Source organism: Canis lupus, chromosome 18 (assembly GCF_048164855.1).
Source record: "Canis lupus baileyi chromosome 18, mCanLup2.hap1, whole genome shotgun sequence".
Classification (NCBI taxonomy): domain Eukaryota; kingdom Metazoa; phylum Chordata; class Mammalia; order Carnivora; family Canidae; genus Canis; species Canis lupus.
This window is the reverse complement of record NC_132855.1, coordinates 5,209,874-5,235,969: the sequence shown is the minus strand read 5'-3', so window position 1 is coordinate 5,235,969 and position 26,096 is coordinate 5,209,874. Positions and strand designations below refer to the sequence as shown.

Sequence of the window (26,096 nt, the reverse complement as noted above, 5' to 3'; positions counted from 1 at the left end):
TTGGAAGAACCCACAGGCCCACTAATACAGATGAAGATAGACCCATAAAAGTCACTTTATTGTGTCATTTCAGAACACTGAGGACAAAGAAAAGGTCACATACACACACAAGTCTAGAGACAATGGCACAATGTCTTCAAAATTCTAAGTGAAAATGAATTCCAATCTAGAATTCTATACACAACCAAACTATCAAACACTGAACGTCAAATAATGATATTTTCAGATACGTACAGTTGCAAGAATTTTTCTCTTAGATGCCTTTTCTTAGGAAGCTTCTGGACCATATGTACTATAAATACAAGAGTAAATATAAAAAGAGGAAGTCCTTGGCTATAGAAAATAGGAGATCTGACACAAAATCTCAAGCAGATTCAACACAGAGCAAGGAGAAAAGAAGACACCAAGATGGTACTTATGCCCTTGACAAAGAGGGAGGCATGTTCAGATTGGAGAACTATATGCCTTAAGAAATAGGACAAGTTAAGGGCCTTCAGGATAAAGATGCCTGCGTTTTCTGAGGGCTGAATGCCACGGTCAGCCTGGATCAGATGTGGGTCTGTATTTGGCTTGCTTTGACCATGCACAGCAGTTCCTGCTGCCTCCTCCATGCCTAGGCCAAAGACCATCTGCTTGGACCATCTGAGGACATCCATCTCATCCCATAGAAGTACACTGCTTCAACCTAATCCTAAAAGCAGGAAGTTGGCCATTGTGAGCTCAGGACCAGAACATACAAAGAAGCCCACCCACCTCCCTTATTTATTCCTCAGAGGTCTCAAACCTGGTCCACGTTCTGGTACCAATTATGGTGGCCTAGTGTTTCCTGGGACTCCCTCATGGACTTGGCCCCTGACTTCCTCTGACAGAGCACTTGTAATCTCACAGAAATGCTGAAGCCAGATTATAATCCTGAGACAGTTCAGTTGATCTTCTCCCAGAAGCCTTCACCTATCACTGGCAATATTATCCTGTCCTTACACAAGTGAAATATGTGCTCGAGCATCAAAGTTCTTAATCACCTTGTATATCCATTTACATACAAACTGTTGTTAAAATATTAAGATATTATATAGAAGAAATATGCAGCACAGAATAATCCACACTGAATTTGTGATAATGTTTACCTTACCTTGGGGAGGGCGGGATGGAGGGGAGTGAGATAAGGGAGGAAGACACAGGGAACCTCAATTGTCTAAGTAATGCTTTATTCATAAATATCAGAGCTAAAGTAAATAGGATACAATGCTAAGTTAGCATTTGAAAAAGCTGGGCTGTGAATATACACACGTTCAATATTCTTGTCTGCATATTTGAAGTTTTTCATAGTAAAATAAAATTTATTTTAAAAATGAATTGGAAAGAGGTTAGACTAGAGGCTTACATGTCAATCCCACTGGTCTGTGATTCTGCTCTACTTTCAGGCTAACGAGCTAGCCTGCTACAGCTTCATAGATGCTGGCAGAAAACACAAGACCTCTCGCTCAGAGGCAAAGAGCTTTATTACTCAAGGCACATCAAGCACCAAGAACATCAGCATATTTGCATTAGTTTCTCTTATGCCCAAGTCTCATTTGGCAACACAGATGGATCCAGATGGAAGCTTGCTTGGGTAATGGGGTGCATTACAGGATAAGAACCTTGAGTTTAGGGAAAGTCAAATCTTTTAGAGTGGGAAGTAAGCATGCCTAGGCTTTGCTCTGGAGGAAGACATTATCTTCCAAGGTTGTTTACTATACAAACTTCCCTTAGAAAGATAGTCCAGAACAAAGGGTAGTCAGTCGGCTTGCAAGAAATGCAAAAACATGAAAGACCCATTGAGAACTATCTCCAAACCTATACACTCAAATCACTCTGTGTGTTTCCTTCATTGCATTTAGCACAATTGTAATTACACAGTTATTTGAGTTATTATTTGTTTGCTATCTGTTTCTCCTCTAAGTAATTAGTGAGGCAGAAACCATGTCTGCTTTGTTCACTGCTACATCTCCAACTAGTAGAATACAGATATATGATAGAAGCACAATAAATGTTTTGAACTGTTTATGTATTACTGGACTCGAGGATCCTAGAGACACAACCAGAAGAAAGGTGAATGACAGGTTGCTGATGTCACAAGGCATAATGTATTTTAATGATGATTCTTTGCATTCATCCAGCACTTTTCTTTGATAAAGCCCCTTTCCTACATTATTTCATAGAAATTTCATAGTAAGTCTTTGAATTGGGTGAACATGTTAAGAGACTTATCCGGGACCATTATACTTTTCATACAATATTATGTAGTTTCAGGTATACAATATAGTGATTTAAAATTCTACACTTACTTGGCTGGCCGATGAACTCACAAGTGTAGGTAGTGTGCTACATGAGGGGCAAGTCTTTTCGCTAACACCACAAGGGTCTCTGGCCCAATGAGTGGAGTTTGATAGTAATTCTTGCTACAAGTAGAAAAAAAAAATCTACACTTACTCAGTGCTCATCATGATAAGTGTACTCTTAATCCCCTTCATCCATTTCATCCCCAATGGACTTTTTAAGTGAAAAAAGAGCTGAAATCTGCATATTTTAAGTCAAGACTCTTTCTTATATCCCATAAGGTCTTTTTATCCATGACAGTTACCAGGGACAACATCAAAACAGAAGGGGAAAATTTTCTTTTTAATGTTTCATTTAAATGAAAAGTTAAACTCTGGTGGACATATTTTATGTATCCATTATGTTTTCCACAGTGAAGATGCATGAACAGAACTGGATTTCCATTTGCATGCGAATTACTAATAGTAATGTTTCATGTGATTATCGAGTATGCAACATATATATGTTACTTTATCCTCACAAAACACAATGATGTAAGTATTGCTCATCTCCTTTTTAATGAATGATGAAACTGAGGCCCAGGATGATTTCGCTAATTGGCAGAAATCATACAGCTATTTCTCCTATAGTTTGAAATACAGACATGTTAGACTGAAAATATGCTTTCTTACAAAAGGAAATTACTTTCCCCAAGATGCAGACACTCCTTGCTTCAATATCACTTGGAATGTCTATTCTAATATGTTCTATTATATATCAATCTCTTACTTTGGTTTACTGTGTCAAATATTGTGAAATTATGAAACTGTTCTAAAATGAGCCAACTCATCTTTGAAGCAGGTGGTATATAGACTCATAGAGACAGCCACATGTGCCCTTATCTTTGGAATCTGGATTTTTCTCTGAAAGTATTAAGATTTAGGTTGAAAATAAATATGAATAGTTTAACATTACAATATGCCTTAAATTCACACTTCAGTCATGAAATAGGCAGTGTAGCAGATTATGAAACACATAAGAGTAGAATTTAGAAGCCTATATTTCCTCCTCCCACCCATTGTTTCAATATGTTTTACATCCAATCTTATACATATAAATAAAACATGTCTCATTTATCCTTTTATTTTGCACTTATCACATATTGCTTTGTAGGCTTGTCTTTTATATATATATAAAGAGCCTTTTACAACCAGAATATAGGTTACTTTAGGACATGGATCATGTCCTGTGGTTTAACATTCTCTCTCCTTCACCTCTCTGCTTCACACAGTGTCAAACCCAATTCCAGTGAGGTCCTGGCTTTGCTCTATTTCTCTCCACATTTCAAATCACCCACAAAATCAGCCCTACTCTATTCCCAGGGCTAATCCTACGAAGCAAGAGCAGATTAAAGTCCATCCAAATCAATATTTGGGGACTCACCCTCAAGGCTATTCTAACTCTGATAAGGCATTCCAAATTTGATAACTGGCTCTCACCTGCAATCTGGAACCCCTAAGTGCTCTCACGTACAAAACCCACTTTCTATTCTATTGCTGTTCTCATGTTTCTAATCTGATAACTTTTCATAATACCTCAGTCACTCCTGGGAAAGGGGAAAAGGCAAGCTGATATTGGCTTTCTCCCGCAGGGGAAATCTGGAATATAAATTATATCTCAGAGTTGTTCTGCTCTGAGGCTAGGAGGCTGGGCTTTTGTACTCTTCATTTGACAGTCATTGGTTAAGAGCTGCTCCACCAGACCTAAACTCCCAGCTCTGCGCTTGCTAGCCAGGCAGCCCCAGGAGCACACGAGCAGTCTTCCAAGGAATAATTGCAGGTTCTGTGAAGCAGAGGCAAAAAGCGCTGAAGCACAGAAATAGTCAAAGTGACCCAAGGGGATCTGGCCAAAGCATTTACAGTGTCTGCTATGGCTCTATCCAGCAGAAGAAGCTCATGGGAGAAAACTGAAGAAAAGCGAGTCCCCACCACACAGCCTGGGACAGTGGCTGGGGATCATCCAGCCCTACCTGCAATGGATGCAGCTAAAGTCACCAGAAGACAATGAGGAGACATGATCACTAAGCCATATGGCCCACGAGGGGCGTCCCGTATGGGGAGGAAAGACATCAGAGCTACACTGGGAGAGGGCTGATGTCATAGGGAGCAGCAGAGGTGATGAAGGCCAGGGTCAAAAGGCAGAGGAAGAGGGTACGTACCTCTAAATGTATACGAATCACTGTGGCAGTCCCAAAGAACCAAGAGGAAGTAATTTGGGCAGGTACTCCTGCAATTCTCTGAATTCACCTGAGATAGAAAAACACAATTTTATTGTAGGTTGGTACGGCCTGAGAGAACACTAATGACTTACCTTTCTGCTATACTGCTATGCTGCTATTATTGGGTCCAAATAAGAGGACATTAAGGGCAAAAAAAATCAAAGTTATTAGAGGCACCTGATGGCCTAATTAATTAAAAATACAACTCTTGATTTTGGCTCAGGGCATGATCTCAAGGTTGTGAGATTGAGCCCCAAGGAGGAGTCTGCGCTCAGCATGGAGCTTGCTTAAGATTCTCTCTCTCCCTCTGCCCTTTCTTTGCTTCTGCACATGCGTACTCTCCCTCAAAATAAATAAATAAAGTCTTTTTTTTTTAAATCAAAGATATTAGATCTATCTTTTTACTACCAACAAATCTATTCATTCTGTTGCTTTACCTTTCTATGTGGAGTCTGACTTAATTTTTCACACATGCCCCACAATTTATGTTTGCCATATAGGAAGATTTTTTTAAAATTTTAGTTTATTTTTTTAGTAATCCCTACTCCCAACATGGGGCTCAATTCACGACCCCAAGATCAAGAGTCGCATGCTCTTTTGACTAAGCAACCAGGCGCCCCCACAGGGAGATTTTCCAAAGTGGCAAATTAATTTGTCTAGTATTCTCTATCTATACTGTTTTTAAGACTATGCAAAGAAACCATACTCATTAGTTCATTCCATAAATACTTTCTGAACTAGGTATCAGATTAAGTGGATTAAAAAAGTGTATAAAAATGAAAAAGAAACAGTCCTCTACCGAAAAAGAACCAACATATATGAAATATATGGAATGATGAACATTAGATTCAGGTTAGTGATTACCCATGGGAAGAAGGAAAATGAATGGGATCTGGAAGGAGTAGACTGTGTTTTTGCTGCTGTTGTTGTTTTTGTATCTCACATATTTTGTAATAATAATTCAAATAAGTAAATGGAATAAATACAAGTTGCAGTGTTTCCTTGCCTCACCCTAAAGGATCACCTTAGAGACTCCGCATGCCCTGTACATCATTTCAGACATTGTGAAGATGCTGAAGCCTTGAATTTACAGTAACTGAGAAATTAAAGAGCAGGAAATTAATTGGATGTTTCACTGGTGACTTAATATGTAGCAGTAAGAGATAGGAGTGTGTTTATGGTTTGAGGATTGCTGGAGAAAACCTTTGCTCTCCTGTTCTAGAGTCCCAGGGCCACATTTTAGGGGAATCTCTAAACCCCGTAAGGGTGGCTAGCTGAATTTTTCAGCTCCCATTTAAGGATGTGAAATGAAAGAGTCATTCAATCAATATGCATTCCAACAATGATTTTTTTTTTAAGATTTGATTTATTTATTCGTGAGAGACCCAGAGAGAAAGGCAGTGACACAGGCAGAGGGAGAAGCAGGCTCCCTGCAGGGAGCCGGATGCGGGACTCGATCCCGGGTCTCCAGGATCACGCCCTGGGCCCAAGGCAGGTGCTAAACCACTGAGCCACCCAGGGATCCCCAACAAAGATTTTTTTAAGCACTTCTGTGCTAGACTCCGTATTTGTCAGACAGCCGATTAAGAAATAGGCTACGTCCTCAAGGAGAGATTGATATTATAATATGATGATTACAGCTAATGTTTATTGAGAACTTTGCTACTGCCTGTGCCTGGTGCTAGGCACTTTGGCTGTAGTATCTCATTAAATCCTCACAACAGCCCTATGAGGGAGGCACCATTATTATCTTCAATGCATAGATGGAGAAACCAAAGCTTCCAGAGTGAGTTGCCCTGTTAACTAAGCTGGAATCAAGATCAGGACCAATGACTTACTGATTATAAAGTCTGTATATCTAACCACTAGAATATGTGAGAAAATTCACAGAAAACTTTCTGTGAGAATCTAGAATAAGAAAGTATTAGCTTTAGCTAGAGGATTCAGTGTGAGTTTTGTGGGAGAAAGGGAAAACTGAAGTTTAAAGGATGGGTAGCAAAGAACGTTCCAGAAATTGCTTTAACAAAGGAATGAGAGAGTGTGAAGCCTAAGTGAATAACTTTGTGTGTTTCAATGACATGTGCATTGGGGGCAGTGGTTAGAGGTGGGTTGTTGAAGTTGGGAGGAACCAAATTATGAAGGATGGTGTATTCAAGAGAGAGGAAGAGTTTAAAAATGAGCTTTTTTGATAACTTCTTGATATCACTAGGATAATCCACATCAGGCTTCTCCAAGGGTGTCACTTGTCTGAGCCTTTTCAAATATAGCTGAGGAAGTGGACTGTAGGTAGGACACTCTCGACTACAAGTAATCAATAGTTTAGGCAATTACTGATTTAGAAAGACAATTTTAAACTATACATGATGTTTGACACTTTTCTACTGCCACAAAGGGCACTATTTGAGATCAGTTGTGTTCATTGATCATGAGACAGTAACAAACAGCCAAATATTAGTTGTCTAGCACTGGTAGTTGTTCTCTCAGAAGTGAGGTAAGCCACACATTTAAACTACAGATAGTAGTTTTGCAATACAGAGATTAAATCATGTGGCGTCATAGCCGTCGACATGCAGTGCAACCATTTAGCGCTCAGTCAGTAATATTTACCATCTTATGATACATCACATGACCAAGTTATATACATATCTTATACATGAGTATGTATATGTATATAATGTGTATATGTATTTATATGTAGATGTATAATAGTATTAAGAAAGGAACATGAGGCTATCAGGACACTTGGGTTCTAAAACGATATGAGCTGGATGTGCAATTTTTATCAAGTCCTTTAATTTTTAAAAATATTTTATTAATTTATTCACAAAAGACACAGAGAGAGGCAGAGACACAGGCAGAGGGAGAAGCAGGCTCTACGCAGGGAGCCTGCGGGACTCGATCCCTGGACTCTGGGATTACACCCTGAGCCAAAGGCAGATGCTCAACCCCTGAGCCACCTGGGTGTCCCTCAAGTCCTTTAATTTATCTGAGGCTCAACTTACCTGTAAAATGAGAGGCTTTTGCACTAGATGTATTCTGAGATTGTGATTCTAAGAAATTAGGTAACTTCTGACCTGGAGAAGCTTAAGATTAGCTTAAGATTAGAAGCATACAAGAAAGTTAACAACAAGCACGACAAAATAAAATAAATAAAATAAAATAAAATAAAAACCAAACAGGTTCTGGTTCCATTAGTTTGGAAGGCAAAGATCATACCACTAATAAGTAGGAGAAAGAAGTTTAGAAATTAAATGAGAAAAGGGTAGAAATTCTCAGTAGGTAGGATTGTGTCGGGAAGGAATATTTTGTTTTCTTTTCATGATAAAATAACTGGTTATCAAGAATACTAGTATATTTTGGGGCACCTGGGTGGCTCAGTTGGTTAAGGGTCTGCCTTCAGCTCAGGTCATGTTCCCAGGGTCCTGGGAGGGAACACCTGTCTGGCTCCCTGCTGAGCGGGGAGCCTGCTTCTCCCTCTCCTGCTCCCCCTGCTTGTGCATTTTTTCTCTCCCAAATACATACATAAAATCTTTCTAAAAACAAACCAATAAATCCCTTCACTCAGTAGGAAATGAGTAGCTGTCAACAACTTTTGAACAGTAACACGACATTAGAAACATGCCCAGCAAGATCAATCTTGCTGCATGTAAATGACACATGTGAAAGTACCTTCACACAAGTCACTATAACTCTAGAAAACACTGCTATTAAGTAATTTACTGAGTGTTCAGAGTATGCAAATCATTGTTTCTTGTGGATGGAAAGCAAACAGAAACCATACTATTGAAAACCTCCTAGTCCATTCTGGGAGAGAACAGGAAGGGGATGCTTGCTGACACGTGAAGGAAAAAGCAGGTGTGTTGTTGAGGATAATGGTGCAGAGAAGGTATGATAGAGAATAAACCACACGGTTTGGTCAGGGACCTCATCGGATGTAAATAAATAATATGTTCATTTTTCTATAGTTGACAGGTCATTCATTCATTGCTTCATCAATTTCTCACTACAACCTCATGAAGTAAGGTATCTATCAGCATTACTATACCCATTTTCCAGGAGAAAAAAACGAGGCTGAATATTTATTCAAGTTTGCACTCAAGCGACTAAATTGCTATTAGAATCCAGGCCTCTTGAAAAAAAAAAAAAAAAAAAAAGAATAATCCAGGCTTCTAACTCTGTATCCTAAGTTGTTGCACTTTGAGATCTTTCTTCCTCTCTAAAGTCTAGGCACTCTCCTCCATATACAACCTAATGAAGGTGATTACTCTCTCCAACTGATTACTATCAGTTTTAGTCATCACCACTTGCTGCATCAACTCTACTTCTGGGTTTTTTTTCCCCCTTTCTTCTGTTTTTTGTTTGTTTCTGTTTACTTAGCAACACCTAATATTAATGTGTACACACTGGGTTTCTCAGTAGATGCTGTTGCTTGACTAACAGGCTGCTCTTTTCCTCTAGAAACCTCACCCAAATTTGGTAATGCTTTGCAATAATTTGAGTCACACTATCTTCATAATCTTGGTGATACTTTATATGCGTCTCTTCACAGTGACACAACCAGCAGTTATGTATCATTTCTGATAATCCTTTCAGAAATCTCCCAATACCATCTTCTTGATACAGTTAAAAGAAATTATAGAATTCATGCGCTTGACTGAATGAAGTCTTTAAAAATATTTTTAAAATTGAGACATAGTTGACCTACAACATTGATTTAGTTTTAGATGTACAGCATAACGATTATAAAGTCTTAAGTCCTATCTGAATTCTACAGGCCTTGCTAAAAAGTGTGAGAGAGCTTGTTATAAAGGCAGATTCTCCAGCCCCATCGCAGACCTCCTAGAATCAGTAACTGCATTTTAACAAGATCCCCAGCTAATTCACATACACAGTTTTTACTACATTTTCACTCTTTTGCTGAACTTGAAATGTCACGAGTAAGCTTCTCAGATTTTGCAAATCAAAGTAAAGGATTCCCATACAATTTGAAAACCACCAACACCGTCTCAGTGCATCCCAAATGCTTCATGGGAGGTACTTATGCATAAACGATATTCACTGTTCATCTGAAATTCAAATTTTACAGGGCTCTCTGATTTCAACCTCGCCATGAAGTTCAGAAGAGTAGGAACCACGTCTTCTAACACAACTTTGTCTTCCCCCACCATAGCACAGCGCCCTCCCCAACTGCTCAGTGCTTGTTTCCAGAGTAGACAGGGAGCCTCTGGAGAGCAGAGATCTCTGGTTTTCTCTCCTCCTTGTGTATTTGCAGGGACCAACCCGGCACACGGTAAAGGACCAGTTAACATTTCTTTAAGTGAATGCACGACTGACTGTACCGAGAGCAAGGTCCCGAGTGTGGGCTGGGCTGTGCGTGCATATTTTAATAAAGACGGAATATTTTTCTAGTGATTTGAAGAAAACAGATGGTCTTGCAAAGCTTCTATTCGTCCGCTGTTTCCCCGGGTGGCTGGCAGAGCCGAGGGCTTGACGGGAACACGATGGAGGGCTCAGGATGGATGGGCTCAGCATGGGCTCAGGATGGGCTCAGGATGTACCCGCCGCAGACGCGGGCCCAGCTGCTCACCCGCGGCGGCAGGCCCCGCCCCCCGGCGCTCGGCCCCGCCCCCCGGCGCCGGCCGGCTTCCCGCGCATGCGCACAGCGGCGCCGGCGGGGAGAGGGGGGAGGAGGAGGAGGAGGAGGAGGAGGCGGGGCTTCCGGGGCGCGTGCGCGTGCGCGGCGGGCTGGGCGGCGGGCCTCTCCCTCGGCGGGGGCGCGCGGGGCGCGGAGGACCGCACGGCGCGAGGGGGAAGTCAGGTGGCCGCCGCCGCCGCCGCCGCCGCGGTCTGTCGCCGGGAGGAAAATGGCGGATCTGGAGGAGCAGCTGTCCGATGAGGAGAAGGTAGGAGCCGCGCGGGCGGCGGAGGCCGGCGGCCGCGGAGGGGCCTCGGCGTGTGCCCTCGGCCGCCCTTCCTGCCCGCCGGTCGCCGCGGCGCCTCAGCGCCTGCCGCTGTCAGTCACGGAGGCCGCGCGCGGGGGCAGGTCTGCGCCGGGCCTGCCTCGCCGCGCCTCGCCGCGCCGCGCCTTGTAGGGTGTGTGCTCTGGAAACAGGCGGCGGCGGCGGCGGCGGCGGGGGCGGCGGGGGCGCGGGGGCGCCGGGTCGCGGCCTGGGCGCGGGGCCTGGGCTGGCGGCTGCCGCCGGGCTGAGGGCCGAGGGCCGAGGGCTGAGGGGGCAGGCGCCTGGGAGGCCGACCCTCGCCTCCTCCCTCCTCCCTCCTCCCAGAAGCCAAAACGCTTCCTTTTCTGGTTCTCGACGCTTTTTTTTTTTTTTTTTTCGCTTTTTTTTTTTTTTTTTCTCCTTTCCCAGTGGAAGTCTCTCTTCTCCCTCCCCCCCTCCCCCTCCCGCCGTCTCCCGTTTCTCTTTTCCGGCCGTCGCCGTAGCCGTGCGGCTCCGCGGTTGGCTGCGAGGCGGCCCAGTCGCTCCCCGCGACCCCCGCGCGCCCCGCTCCGCGTCGCCGTCTGCCGCCCGCCCCGGCCCGGCCGCCCCGGCGCCGCTGTGGTGGCGGCCGCGCCAGCTTCGAAACCTCGCGAACGGCCCCAGAGTCTCAAGCGATTTCGAACAAAAAGGAATCTGATCCTAAAACTGGGTCTCTGAGGTCGCCCCCCCCCCCTTTCCCTGTGAGGAGGGCCCATTCCCCAGGGAAGAGGGGGAAGGGGGGGAAGGGGGGAAAACGGGGGGGGGGGGGCGTATTGATTTTCCGCATTTTCCCGGAAGAACTTTGACGTTTCTCAAACTCAGAAACGTTGACGGGACCTAATCTGTGGATTGAGATAGTTACAGTTTTCCAAGCGTCCACTCTTAATTTCACAGTGTTCACCTTTATTTATTTATTTATTTTTATTTATTTATTTATTTATTTATTTTTTAAGTTCCAAAGCGGTACAGCCGCGGATGAAACACACTTCAGGGTGTTTAAGAAATCCTGATGTAAAGCCTAAGGATATTTTCAGTTGCAGCTCTGCTCCATGTTTTTTTGTTTTGTTTTGTTTTGTTTTGTTTTTTTAATAGCCTGGGATGTAAACTAGCACCAAAATGTAATGTCCTGTCGCCTTCCCGATGTAAATGTGCATTAGTGGGCCTCATCTTCGATTTTGGAAATCTTCCTTTCCTGTCTTTTCCTTCTTTCCTTTACCCTTCCTCTTCCCTTCCCCTTCCTCTTCCCTTCCCCTTCCCTTCCCCTTTCCTCCCCTTCCCCTTCCCCTTCCCCTTCCCCTTCCTTTCCTTTCCTTTGCTTTGCTTTGCTTTGCTTTGCTTTTCTTCCCTCTGAGCCCTTTGGTGCAAGTGATCATAAAAGGACAAGATGGGGAGAGCTGCAAGGTTCTCCCTAATTCACGGACCTGGCAGGCAGATCCCTTGCATATGCAAAAGTTGCTCTGAAGTGTGCACTTGTGCTATAATAGGTTAAATAACCATGAGTTCACCACAGAAAATGTTCAGGATCCGAGCACACACGTTTAAAGTTAGTGCTAAAGGTCTTTAAAGGGATTGTCATGGTCTCATTCTGCTGTCCTTAAGTAGTGGTTAGTAGTTTAAGTGGCTAGAATCTGGCTGAGGAGAGAGAATTCAGTGCGGCAGTTAATAGAGTCCTGCCGTGTGTTGTAAAGGCCTAAAAATGGCAAAGTTTTCTCCAAATGAATTGACGAGGTTCCTCATTATCTGGCATTCTCAGGGCACTAAACTCCCTAAAGAGGAGGGAGGAGGGTGTCTTAATCCTCCAAGCTTTCCCAACTTGGTGGTTTAAGACTAAATGAATGAAAATTCAAATTTGGGGCGCCTGGGTGGCTCAGCGGTTGAGCATCTGCCTTAGGCCCAGGGCATGACCCCGGGGTCCGGGGATGGAGTCCCATCCATCTCGGGCTCCCCGCAGGAAGCCTGCTTCTCCCTCTATGTCTCTTCCTCTCTGTCTCTGTCTCTTATGAATAAATAAAATTTTAAAAAAAGAAAAAAAATTTGAAGGAATTTGGTGTTTTTGTTGTTTCCTAAGACTATTTTGTTGATATTTTCATATATAGTTCATTGCTATATTTAGTGATTTAAGAAGACCAAACTTCTGGGTTACATTCAAATAACTGGTGAAATGAAATGCTAACACACTTGCCACTTTAGTTATTTAAATGTTCTTTTAATCTTTTGTGAGTAGGTTGGGTATAGAATCAAATAAAATTTTAAAAGGTGGTATTTTATTTTTATGTATTTATTTTTGGTATTTTAAAACTAATATTTAAATCGTGTTACTTTTTCTGCCACCTTATTTGTAATTTTCAAAAATAAACTTTTAATACTATTAAGCTGTTGGAATTTCCATTATTGATTGAAGATCTGAAGAAGGGAATCTGTTAATTTACATAATACCCGTACATTGGGTGGCCCAGACCGGTACATACATTCATTAATATGTTGTAAGTTTGAGGTAGGTTTTATTATACCATTTCACAGGTACATAAAATAAGGTTTCAGTAGCTTTTAAGTGATTCACCCAAGGATGCCTAGGTAAGAAGTGGCAGAGGGAATATATATACATATATTTTAAAGATTTTATTTATTTATTCATGAGAGACACAGAGGCAGAGAGAGAAGCAGGCTCCATCGATGCAGGGAGCCCTATGTGGGACTCGATTCCAGGACTCCAGGATCAGGTACTGAGCCAAAGGCAGACGCTCAGCCACTGAGCTCCCCAGGTGTCCAGGCAGAGGGGATATTTATACCTGTCTGTCTGAATCCAGAGTTGGTACTGTTGTGACAATTACGCTCCCTTGACAATGAATGATAGGATCTTTTCTGGCTTTATCTTTGTTTTCAATTTGTTGACAACTTCTTTTGGAAAAGGAGAAAACAGTAGTTCTTTTTGTTTTTACTAAAAATTGTAAATATCTAACATTAATAGTGTTGCATTATAAACTGAATTTGTTTATTTTAGGACAAAGTTTATTATTTACACATTTTAAAATTTTATGCTACTGGTATAGTTTCATATATGCAAACTAAGGTAGGAAGCATTTTATAAAGATTCATCTAGAATAACATCTTTGTTTTTTAAAATCATGTACAATTGCTTTGTGAGGATACCACTATGAAATTTAATAACCTTTTCACCTTTGGCCACTAGATTAATAGGAAATAAAATTATCTGAAGAAGCACAGTGATGTTCTTTAAAGTTACTCATTTGTGGTAGCACGTCCCAGAGATACTTTTTTTTACATTGTTTAGAAATTCTAGGCCAAAAACAGTTCATGTTTTCCATTCCTGGGGTCAGTTGCATTGTAGAGTAAAGCAATTTTGTGAATTTGAAATTATGTGAAATTACAGTATAAAGCAGGAGAATTAATACGTTTCACGCCCCTCCTAACAGAGGAAAGTCACTCCCGAGCTCCAGAAGGAAGACAGTTATTAGTTGGAAAGGATCTTTTTGTTTTTTTTTCCCTATAACCCCTCCTACCTTTCTCTGATGATAAGAGTGATCCACTTCCATAGCTTCATTTTTATGAACATTTCTCAAATACATAGCTCAGTCCTAACTTCCCTTCTGAGCACTAGTCACACATTTTTATTGGCTCGTCCTTTTCACAGGAGACAGTTAATGAGATGTGTTCAGACCGAACCTTCCTAAGAGTAAATTCATAAACTCCCTCCCTTCCCCTTTCCTTCTACACCAAGTGGGGCAGAAATCTATCTCCTGCTCATTTTTCTCTTTATTTCTCTATTTCCATTATTCTAGTTATCCTGGTTTTTAACTTCAGCTTTATGTTAACTTTTGCCTCCTCGAGCTCTGTACCTTAGAGTCTGTTTCTGAATCTTGTTGCTCCCATCATCAAAATGTGTCTTGTGCAAAAAATTTCTTTTTGCTTGAAAAGGTAATTCATTTATATTAATTTTAGTTTTTTACGTCTCAGTTGACCAGACTATTAAACTATTATTTACATTATTAACTACTATTGTTCAGTAACAAAATTTTATGGTATGAATAGAATACAAATTGACTATACCTGTTCTGTGACTACACAGTTAAGGGAGAAATAAAGCCAGAGGAGGACAAGTAGGATCAGAAGAATGTCTCATAGTTGGCCTTTCCCTTCTTTTGTATTTGCCACAGTAGGCTTTTTGTTATAAACTTTCTAGACTAATTCCACCAATTTCCTGTGTCAGAGTCATGTTTTAGTATGTTGTTTTTGTACTCCCAAACTTTTAGTTGCTGGATCCTCCATTGCCTTTACAAGGAAGCCCAACTCTTGAAAATGATACTAGTGGCCTTGTATCCCATCCTTACTTTGATAGTTCTGACTCCAATACATACTTAATCATGCTGTGAATTGAAGAAGACCTATGTGCTAGTCCACGTCTATCTAGCACCTTGGATAAAGTATGTAACCTCTCAGCCTGTTTCCTCTGAAATGTGAGGATACATATAAATGGTACGTGGCATATAGTAAACACACAGTAAATTGTAGTTTGTTTTTTTTTTTGTTTTGTTTTGCTGATACCTTCTTACCCACTTTTTGATGTTAGAACTGCTTCCTAGTCCACTTTTTTGAAAGATGAAAATCTTACTCATCCCTCAAGATTTATCGCAGACCACGTGTCTGGCTATAACATATCATTAGTATTAAATATAATTTTGCATAATAGTTGTCTGTTAACCTGTTTTTTTTTCTTTTGTTCTGTTGGAATTCATAAGTGCAGAAATAATATCTTTAGCAACTGTCAATACACTGCATGTAGTGAGTAGAAGGCTTTAGTGAGGGAATGAACAAAGGAATTGTGAATTCACAAAATGAAAACAGGTTTATGAAAAGCAGAAGTAGCATATGGGGTGCCTGGGTGGCACAGTTGGTTAAGAGTCTGACACTTGGTTTCTGCTTAGGTTGTGATCTTGTGGTCTTGAGATCAAGCCCCACATCAGCTCCTGGTTCATTGGGGAGTCTGCTTGCGATTCTCTCTCCTTCTCCCCCTCCTGCTTGTGTGCTCTCGCTCTCTCTCTCGAATAAGTAAAATGAATAAACAAATCTTAAAAAAAAAAAAAAGTAACATGAGGTAAAGTTTTTGAGGGAAAATTTAGTGTACCTAAATTTTCATTTCTAAATAATGCTTTAGACTTTAAAGACTTAGATAGTCAAATGAAACTTTTGGTGCTCTTTAAGTACAGGTGGTGATATTGGCTATGATTCAAATCATTTACACATACTAAATATTCTTTATAAGTAGTTTATATAATCCTCCCTCACACAATCATAATTTGGTTTTAGAAATTTTGTTCGTATTTAAAAGTAATACAAGTTGCCATCATAATTAATATAAAATTTATAGTGTTCTTATTTAAATTTTTTTTTTTTTTTATTATGATAGGCACACAGTGAGAGAGAGAGAGAGGCAGAGACACAGGCAGAGGGAGAAGCAGGCTCCATGCACCGGGAGCCTGACGTGGGATTTGATCCTGGGTCTCCAGGATCGCGCCCTGGGCCAAAGGCAGGCGCTAAACCGCTGCGCCACCCAGGGATCCCCTATAGTGTTCTTATTAACCCAAAAGCTATTAGTGTAGAAAATACTCATTCCTAATTTCATTCTGTAGATGAATGAATTCTGTCATTGCACCAATAAAATGTAGAAATTCCTATAGCAAGCAGAACCTTGATTCCTATAGCAAGCAGAACATCTAGATCTAGATGGTTGCTATACCGTTAGTAGAGTTTTTCAGACTTTGCACATTAAAGCAAAACAGTAGTATTTGTTCAGTGCTTTTGGGAGCCATTTCTACATAAAAGATACATAGAACACTGCATTTTAGTGTAAAAACATGAAGTATAAAAACAGTGCAAAGTAATTTTTAAAGTTGAAAAGTATGATGTGAAAACAACATATGATTCTGTGCTATACAATCAATGGCTTATGATACTAGTGGCATTTTCCCTTTTTTGGTGGTACATTAAATTATACCTCTTATATTGATTGTGAATCAAGGTAAACAAGGATATAATGTGACAGCTAACAAGCTAAAATCTTAGCATGGGTTGGTTTGGGAAGGGAGCTTTGTATGACATCTTCGTACTCTATATAATATATGTATTGTGGGTGAGCACCAGAAGGACCCCACTCAGTGAAGTCACATAGAGTTTAAGGTGTTGGAAGATTTCAGTGTAAACTTGGACTTTTTGGTGTGTTGTGCATAAACAATGGAATATTATTCAGCCAAGAGCAAAGATAATATCTTGCCATTCATGATAACATGGAAAGACCTTGAGCACATGCTAAGTGAGATCAGTCAGAGAAAAACAAGTACTGTATGATACCACTTGTATGTGAAATATAAAAAAGCCAGACTTGTTTTTAAAAAGAAAAGGAGCAACAAAGCCACCAGAAAACAGGTTGTGGGGTAATATTGATGGTATTTAAGGGTACAAATTTGTGTGTGTGTGTGTGTGTGTGTATACACACACACATATACATATACATATATATGTAATATATATATTACATAATATAAATACTGTATTGATGTTAATAATGGTATGTATTGCTTCAGTGGCCGTCATATTACAATATATGAATGTATCAAAGTAACATGCTTTACACCTTAAGTTTACAAAATGTAGCATGTTACATTTATCCAAAACAGCAACAACAAATCTTAAGCTTTTTCCCACAGTCCTGGCAGCAGTGGGAAGGAAATGTGAATAGGAAGCAGGCTGGTTTTTATTTTTTAATTTTGTGTGTATGTATGTATTATTAGAATTTTAAGTGGGTCTTGATCTCACAACCCTGAGATCATGACCTGACTTTAAATCATGAATCAGGTACTTAACCAGCTGGTGCTCCAACACACTGTTTTTTTTTAAGTTGCCCCTCCTCCATCACACATGCACTAACAGATCACTACACTTCTGCACAGGTTTCAGTTAGCTGAAGCACGTTACATTTATTAACCTAATTTCAGAGGGCTCAGGGTAGGAAAAGAGAACTGCGGTACTTGGGAATAGCAGTAATGATACCATAGACTGGGTTTTAGACTCACTGAAGGTTGGTGGTTTGATCACCTATATGGGCCACATGGTGTCAGTAGCACCTCCTTCCCCCAGTCTTGATAATCAGAATGTTTTCCTATAGGACAGAATTGTCCCTGGTTGAGAACCATGGATCTAGACAGATTGGAGCTAGTAAGAATGATGGGAACTTGGGTTAAGTGTTAAGACCTGACTTGAAGTAGTTTCACAAAACATGAAGAAAAAAATGATCACTAACAGATTTCAGAGTTGGAATCAACAGAACTTGGTGAATGAATGGGAGGATAGGGAATTTTAAAATCTGAATTTTAAAATGGAAGAATCTGAATAACTGGGAAGTGGGACCACCACTAACTATAGGATTCAGGAAGAGGATGGATAGCTGGGAAGAATAATGTTGAGTTTGATTTGAGTTATACTGAGTCTGAGTTGCTAGGAGAATATCTCTGAACATGCCTAAGAAGATAGGGAAATGTAGAATGGAGCTTGGAAAGAACAGCAGGCCCAGAGATTTTATTTAGATTTGGGAATCCTCTTCTGTGGGTTAAAGCTACAAGACCTGTAAGACTTTTAGGAGAACAAGCTTAGACGTAGCAGAGAGAAGGGATCCCTGGGTGGCGCAGCGGTTTGGCGCCTGCCTTTGGCCCAGGGCGTGATCCTGGAGACCCGGGATCGAATCCCACGTCAGGCTCCCGGTGCATGGAGCCTGCTTCTCCCTCTGCCTGTGTCTCTGCCTCATTCTTTCTCTCTCTCTGTGACTATCACAAATAAATAAAAATTAAAAAAAAAAAAAAAGACATAGCAGAGAGAAGAGATCAGAGAGCATATGCTTTTGGATATACTTTTCTTTAGAAAATAAAAAGGAGAGAAACAAAAAGTTGTGGGTGATTCTTGAAGTAGAAGTATATGTGTAGCAAGGTAGGTGCTCATGGCACAGAACCTGAGGATTTCCAGGAGCAGTACCAGTATTGCAGAGATTAAAAGGAATACAGGTTTGAGGAAAGCCTTTGTATTTAAGATACAGGGATAAGAAACAAATTTGGTCTACTGTATGCCACTATGTATACTACATTAATTAATCAGTCAATTGTCAGAGTAATTTTGTTATTAGCCCCATTTTATGGGTGGGAAAACTAGTGCAGATAAGGCTGACCATATAAGTGGTGGACTGGAGATTACTGGTGGCCTTTATTTTTTTAAGTTTTTATTTAAAATCAGTTGTTAACATACAGTGTAATATTAGTTTCAGATATACAACATAGTGATTTCATACTGACCTACAACACCCAGTGCCCATCGCAAGTGTACCCCTAATCCCCATCACCTGTTTAACCCATCTCCCCACCCACCTCCCTTTTGGTAACCCATCAGTTCCTTCTCTGTAGTTAAGGAGTCTGTTTCTTGGTTTGCCTTTCTCTCTTTTTGGTTCCCTTCGCTCGTTTGGTTCTTAAATTCCACATATGACTTAAATCATATGATATTTATCTTTCTCTGATTTATTTTGCTTAGCATAATACTTTCTAGTTCCATCCATGTAGTTGCAAATGGCAAGATTTCATTCCTTTATTTTTTTTAAAGATTTTTATTTTTTATTTATTCATGATAGAGAGAGAGAGAGAGAGAGAGAGAGAGAGAGAAAGGCAGAGACACAGGCAGAGGGAGAAGCAGGCTCCATGCCAGGAGCCTGGTGCGGGACTCGATCCCGGGGCTCCAGGATCGCACCCTTGGCCAAAGGCAGGCTCTAAACCGCTGAGCCACCCAGGGATCCCCAAGATTTCATTCTTTTTATGGCTGAGTAATACTCCATTCCTATATATCTACGTCTTTTTTTATCCATTTGTCAATCTGTTGAACACTTGGGCTGTTTTCATAATTTGGCTGTTATAGATAATGCTGCTATAAACATAGGGGTGCATGTATCCCTTTGAATTAGTGTTTTTGTATTCTTTGTTTAAATACCCAGTAGTGCAATTGCCTATATAGGGTAGTAGTTCTATTTCTAAATTTTTGAGGAACTTCCATATTGCTTTCCATAGTGGCTATGCCAGTTTGCATTCCCACCAACAATGCAAAAGGATTCCTCTTTCTCCACATCCTTCCCAACATCTGTTTCTTGTGTTGTTTTTAGCCATTCTGACAGGTGTGAGGTGTCTCATTGTAAATTTGATTTGCATTTCCCTAATGGTGAGTGATATTGAGCATCTTTTCATGTGTCTACTGGCCATCTATGTTTTCTTTGGAAAAATATCTAGTCATGTCTTCTGCCCATTTTTTTAACTGGATTATTCATCTTATAGGTGTTTTTTAGGTTTATGTATTTCGGATACTAGCCTTTATCAGATATGTCATTTGCAAATATCTTCTCCCATTTCGTGGGGTTGTCTTTTAGTTTTGTTGATTGTTTCCTTTGCTCTGCAGAAGCTTTGTATTTTGATGTCCCAAAAGTTTATTTTTGTTTTTGTTTCCCTTGCCTCAGGAGACATACCGAGAAAGAAGTTGAGAGAGCTGATACCAAAGAACTTACTGCCTGTGTTTTCTTCCAGGACTTTTATGGTTTCTGGTTTCCTGTTTAGTTCTTTTTTTTTTTTTTTTTTTTAAGATTGTAGGTATTCATTCATGAGAGACACAGAGAGGCAGAGACATAGGCAGAGGGAGAAGTCCTCCCAATGCAGGACTTGATCCCGAGACACCGGGATCACGACCCAAGCCAAAGGCACACACTCAACCACTGCCCCCCAGCCCCCACTCTCCCACATACTTAGGTCTTTAATCCATTGTTAGTTCATTTTTGTGTATGGTATAAGAAAGTGGTCCAGTTTCATTCTTCTGCATGTTGCTGTTCTTATTTTCAAAGCCATTTTTGAAGAGACTATCTTTTTCTGACTGGATATTCTTTCCTGCTTTGTTGAAGATTAATTGACTTTGATTGTGGGTTCGTTTCTGTGTTTTGTATTCTGTTCTATTGATCCATATTTTTGTGCCAGTACCATACCGTTTTGATTACTGCAGCTTTGTAATATAACTTGAGGTCTGGAATTGTGATTCCTCCACCTTTGTTTTTCAGAATTGCTTTGGCTATTCAGGATCTTTTGTGGTTCCGTACAAATTTTAGGATTGTTTGTTCTAGTTCTGTGAAAAATGCTGTTGGTATTTTGATAGGGATTGCATTAAAAATGCAGATTGCTCTGGGTAATATAGACATTTTAGCAATATTCTTCCAATCCATGAGCATGGAATGTCTTTTTCTTTGTGTCATCTTCCATTTCCTTCATTAGTGTTGTTGGTTTTAGATTTATTTATTTTAGAGGAAGAGAGCATGCACGAGCTGGGAAGAGGAGTAGAGGGAGAGGGAAGGGAATGAATCTCAAGCAGACCTCATACTGATCACGGAGCCTGACATGGGGCTCAATCTCATGACACCAAGATCATGACCTGAGCCAAAACCAAGAGTCTGATGCTTAACTGACTGAGCCACCTAGGGGCCCCTCTTTCATCAGTGTTTTATAGTTCTCAGAGTATATATAGTCTTTCACCTTTTTGGATAGGTTTAATCCTAAGTATCTTCTTATTTTTGGTGCAGTTGTAAATGTGATTGATTTCTCTCTGCTGCTTCATTATTGGTGTATAGAAATGCAACAGAGGGATCCCTGGGTGGCGCAGCGCCTGCCTTTGGCCCAGGGTGCGATCCTGGAGACCCGGGATCGAGTCCCACGTCGGGCTCCCCGTGCATGGAGCCTGCTTCTCCTTCTGCCTGTGTCTCTGCCTCTCTCTCTCTCTCTCTCTCTCTGTGACTATCATAAATAAATTAAAAAAAAAAAAAAAGAAATGCAACAGATATCTGTACTTTGGTTTTGTATCCTGCAACCTTACTGAATTCGTTTATCAGTGCTAGCAATTTTTTGGTGGAATCTTTAGAGTTTCCTATATAGAGTCTCACGTCATCTGCAGATAGTGAACGTTTTACGTCTTCCTTACCTTTTTGGGTGCTTTTTATTTCTTTTTGTCTGTTGTAGCTAGGACTTCTAAGACTATGTTGAATAAAAGTGATGACAGTGAACATCTCTATCTTGTTTATGACCACAGATGAAAAAGCTCTGGTTTTCCCCTTTTAGGATGATATTGGCTGATGGGTTTCTCATACATGGTCTTTCTTACATTGATGTGTAAACCTACTTTGTAAACCTACTTTTTCCCCTCTAAACCTACTTTGTTGGGGGTTTTTATTGTAAATGGGAGTTGTACTTTGTCAGATGCTTTTTCTGCATCTGTTGAAATTCTTATATGTTCCTTATCCTTTTATTAATATGAAATATCACATTGATTTGTGCATATTGAACAAATCACTTGATTGGAATAAATCCCACTTGATTGTGGTGAATGACTTTTTTAATGTGTTGTTGGATTCGATTTGCTAGTATTTTGTTCAGGATTTTTGTGTCTGTGTTCATTAGAGATACTGGCCTGTAGTTATCTTTTTTTGTGGTGTCTTTATCTGGTTTTGATAGGGTAATGCTGGCCTCATAGAATGAATTTGGAAGTTTTCCTGCCTTTTTTTTTTATGGAATAGTTTGTGAAGAATAATAGGTAATAACTTTAAAAGTGTAGTAGAGTTCCCCTATATGGTCCTGGACGTTTGTTGGGAGTTTTTTGATTACTGATTTAGTTCCTTTGCTGCTTATCAGTCTATTCAAATTTTCTATATCTTGCTATTTCAGTTTTGGTAATTTATATTTATAGGAATTTATTTCTTCTAGGTTGTCCAACTTGTTGGCATATAGTTTTTCATAATCTCTTATAAGTGTTCGTATTTCTGTGGTGGTGGTTGTTATTTCTCCTCTCTGATTTGTGATTTTATTAATTTGGGTGCTTTCCCTTTTCTTTTTGATAAGTCTGACTAGCGGTTTATCAATTTTATTAATTTTTTGAAAGAACCAGCTCCTGGTTTCATTGATTTGTTCTATTGATTTTTTTTTTTGGTTTTGATATCATTTACTTTTTTATTTTATTTTATTTATTCATGAGAGACAGAGAGAGAGAGAGGCAGAGACACAGGCAGAGGGAGAAGCAGGCTCCATGCAGGGAGCCTAACATGGGACTTGATCTCCAGGATCAGGCCCTGGACTTCAGGCGGCGCCAAACCGCTAAGCCCCCCTGGCTGCCCTATATCCTTTACTTCTGCTCTAATCTTTATTATTTCCTTCCACTGGTGGCCTTTAAGAGGGTAATTTTACTAGAGTTTGGAGCAGGGTGCAGATAGAGAAAAGCCAGATTACCCAAGTCTAAAAAGTGTGCATATACTTTCTTTCTTCCAGAAATGGCCTTTCAGTCATGTCTTGAATTATAAACTGCTCATCCTTCAATAACTAGACCCAAAGACTTCCCTTATCTCTTTTGTATCCTGGCCTCTCTGTGCTCCCTTTGCAATTTGTATATACCTTTGTTAAAATAACATGTACCAATTTTAATAGGTTTATCTGATTTTCTTACTTCCTTTGTTCTTCAGGGGCAGGCCCTGTGCCTTATTCATCTTTGTAATTCCAGTAGAGCGCCTGGCATACATTATATCTGTGATTTTCAACTCTAGCTGCACATTAGAATCAACTGGAGAGTTTATAAACAAACATGGATGCACAAGCTTCACTTACAGGTGAGGCCTAGAGCCTTTGTACCCGTGTAAAAAAAGAAGAAAAAGCTTTCCAGATGATTTGAATGTTGACACTGGAGTTGAGTGTCACTGTATTAGATGTTTAATAAGTGTTGACTAAAGAAAGGCAAGAAGTGGTGGCAATAAGTATAAATTATTCTTTTTTTTTTTTTAAGATTTTATTTATTCATGAAAGACACAGAGAGAGAAAGGCAGAGATGTAGGCAGAGTGAGAAGCAGGCTCCAGGCAGGGAGCCTGATGTAGGACTTGATCCTGAGCCCGCAGAATCACGCCCTGAGCCAGGGGTAGGTGCTCAACCGCTGAGCCACCCAGGTGTCCCAGTATAAATTACTCTTGACAAAATTTGGTAGTGAACAGAAGAGAAAGAATAGGCATTACTGCTTCATTTTTCCCCTTACTATTTAATTCAGGAGTACTTTTTTTGAAGATAGAATAAATTTAGAAATGTTCATGGGCTAAGGGGAATGATTCAGGGGAGAGAAAGAAATTGATAAATAATAGTTTATACATAACTTTTCTTTTTTAGTTAACTATAATGCCTACTTTGGAATCATGGGGGGGTTTTTTAGTCTTAAATAAATGGCAAAAATATATTTAAGTAAGATTGCTTTTAATTCAGTAGATAGCCTAGTTTCAGATTGACAAGAGCTCTGTCTTTAATTACTGTTCAAAATGATAGTTATAAAGGAAAAAATTCTTTTTTTTTTTTTAGTAAGACTTTTAAACATTATAGCCTTTTATTTTTTTTATTTATTTATTTATTTTTTAATTTACTTATGATAGTCACAGAGAGAGAGAGAGAGAGAGGCAGAGACACAGGCAGAGGGAGAAGCAGGCTCCATGCACCGGGAGCCTGATGTGGGATTCGATCCCGAGTCTCCAGGATCGCGCCTTGGGCCAAAGGCAGGCGCCAAACCGCTGCGCCACCCAGGGATCCCTAAAGGAAAAAATTCTTAAGGAAAACTTATCAAAACAAATTGCCACTTTTAATATTTGAAATAAATTAGTGTATAACACAGGCATGCAATAGTGATCACTTCATAAACTTTAAATACAGTAAGAGTTCAAAAACATGTTTTCTGTTTTTATTTTTCTTATAACTCAAAGAGATATGGGCAGTTTATAGAGTTGTAGGAAACAGTGTCAAGTACTTTTGTAGTTGAAGTGGAAAAACGCATACTAGTTTTTTTTTTTTTTTTTTTTAACTTTATCACCAGTCTCTAGAGCAGCGACCCTTAATGGTATCACATTCCTTAAGAATCACATGAAACCTATGATACCTTTCTTCAGAGGGAACAACACCTCAAACTTTGCAATAGATACAATATCTGGCCATGCATCAAAATCACCTGGGGAGATTTTGTAAAATACAGATTTCTAGATCTAAGTGCTCTAAAGGTGGATTCAGTAGATCTGAAATAGAACATGGGAATCTATTTTTTCAAAAGCTTTCCAAGCAAAATTTAACAGGCATCTAGGTTTGAGAAATCTCAACTCTAATTAGTCTCCTGACTAAATAAGGAAGGAGATAACTCTGTGGGGTAATGTCCAAAATATGGAAATAAAAGGGGATGTTGTCAGGGTTCTCAGATAAAATGTAAGGTGCCTGGTTAAATTTAAATTAAACAAGTAATTTTTAGTATAGGTTTTTCCCATGCAGCTTCTGTGGTATGCAGGTCTATTTGCTTCTAAATTTAATGATTCCAGGTAGCTATTTGTGTAGTGTATGTGTATATGTGCTTCCATGCACTTGCATTATCTGTTTTTTATACTTTCATCTCCTTTCCACTCTTTTTTTCACTTGCTCAAGGCTTTTTTTAAAAATTGAAATTTTTTTTGTCAGCTTACTCATAGAGCTGCTTGGGTGAGGACTCCCAACTGCCTGCTAAAGAATCAATGTCTTTTTCATACAGTCTCAAAATCTCCTGGAACTAAATTTTTACCTTAGTGTTTTTAAGAGTTTTGCCAATTTGCAATATCCAGAAAAAGCAGAGAAAAATCTGGAGAATTCATAGACATAGGTTGTTGAAGTTAGTTTTGCCAACAATTTCTGTAAATTGTGACAACTGATTGATAATCTTTAAACTCTCCACCATGTTATATCTTCATATTCTAGCAGATAATCATAAAGTTGAGGTAGCACTGCCCGATGTTCAGCTCTTCCAATAATAGACACATCTTAAACAGGCAACATAGGCCAGGAGGATCTAGTCACTTCCCTCTCTGGCATTTCACGGTGAAGCTTGGGTTTGCTTAAGAAAGGTGCTGTCTTGGGACGCCCGGGTGGGTCAGTGGATGAGCGTCTGTCTTCCCTCCAGGGTATGACTCTGGGGTCCCAGGATCGAGTCCCACATCGGGCTCCCCGCAGGTAGCCTCCTTCTCCCTCTGCCTGTGTCTCTGCCTCTCTTTGTCTCTCATGAATAAATAAAATCTTTAATAAAAAAAAAAAAAGTGCAGTCTGGCACTAATGCAGAGTGACAGAATTGGGGACTGCGAGGCAGAAGTGACTTGCGGAGTTTATGTGCAAGTTTATCCAGCCCTCCCTCCCTTTGTCTCCTTCCCGGGGTTTTTCAGTTTTATTCAGCAGTGTAGGTGTAAGATAAGATGCCCTCTTGCATATTCTGTAGTCAAGGAAGCCTCGTATGGTATGTGTCGTATTAACTAATCTCTTTTCTTTTCTTTTTTTTTTTTTTTAAGATTTTATTTGATTTTTTTGAGAGAGAGTGAGAGCAAGGAACATGAGCAGGGGGAGGGGCAGAGGAAGAAACAGATTCCCCACTGAACAGGGAGCTGGACTCC

General features: G+C 40.1%; 1 protein-coding gene and 1 pseudogene across 1 annotated transcript in view; both read left to right on the top strand.

Annotated features, from left to right (window-relative positions):
• Window positions 1–2,314: 2,314 nt before the first annotated feature.
• On the top strand, window positions 2,315–2,449 carry LOC140609662 (small nucleolar RNA SNORA62/SNORA6 family; annotated as a pseudogene).
• Window positions 2,450–10,296: 7,847 nt separating this feature from the next.
• CAPZA2 (capping actin protein of muscle Z-line subunit alpha 2) overlaps window positions 10,297–26,096 on the top strand; it is a 60,638-nt gene continuing 44,838 nt past the window's right edge. Inside the window, exon 1 of the mRNA XM_072783338.1 lies at window positions 10,297–10,479. Within this exon, the coding sequence (XP_072639439.1) occupies window positions 10,441–10,479 (39 nt within the window). The 5' untranslated portion in view covers window positions 10,297–10,440. The remainder of the gene's footprint in view (window positions 10,480–26,096) is intronic.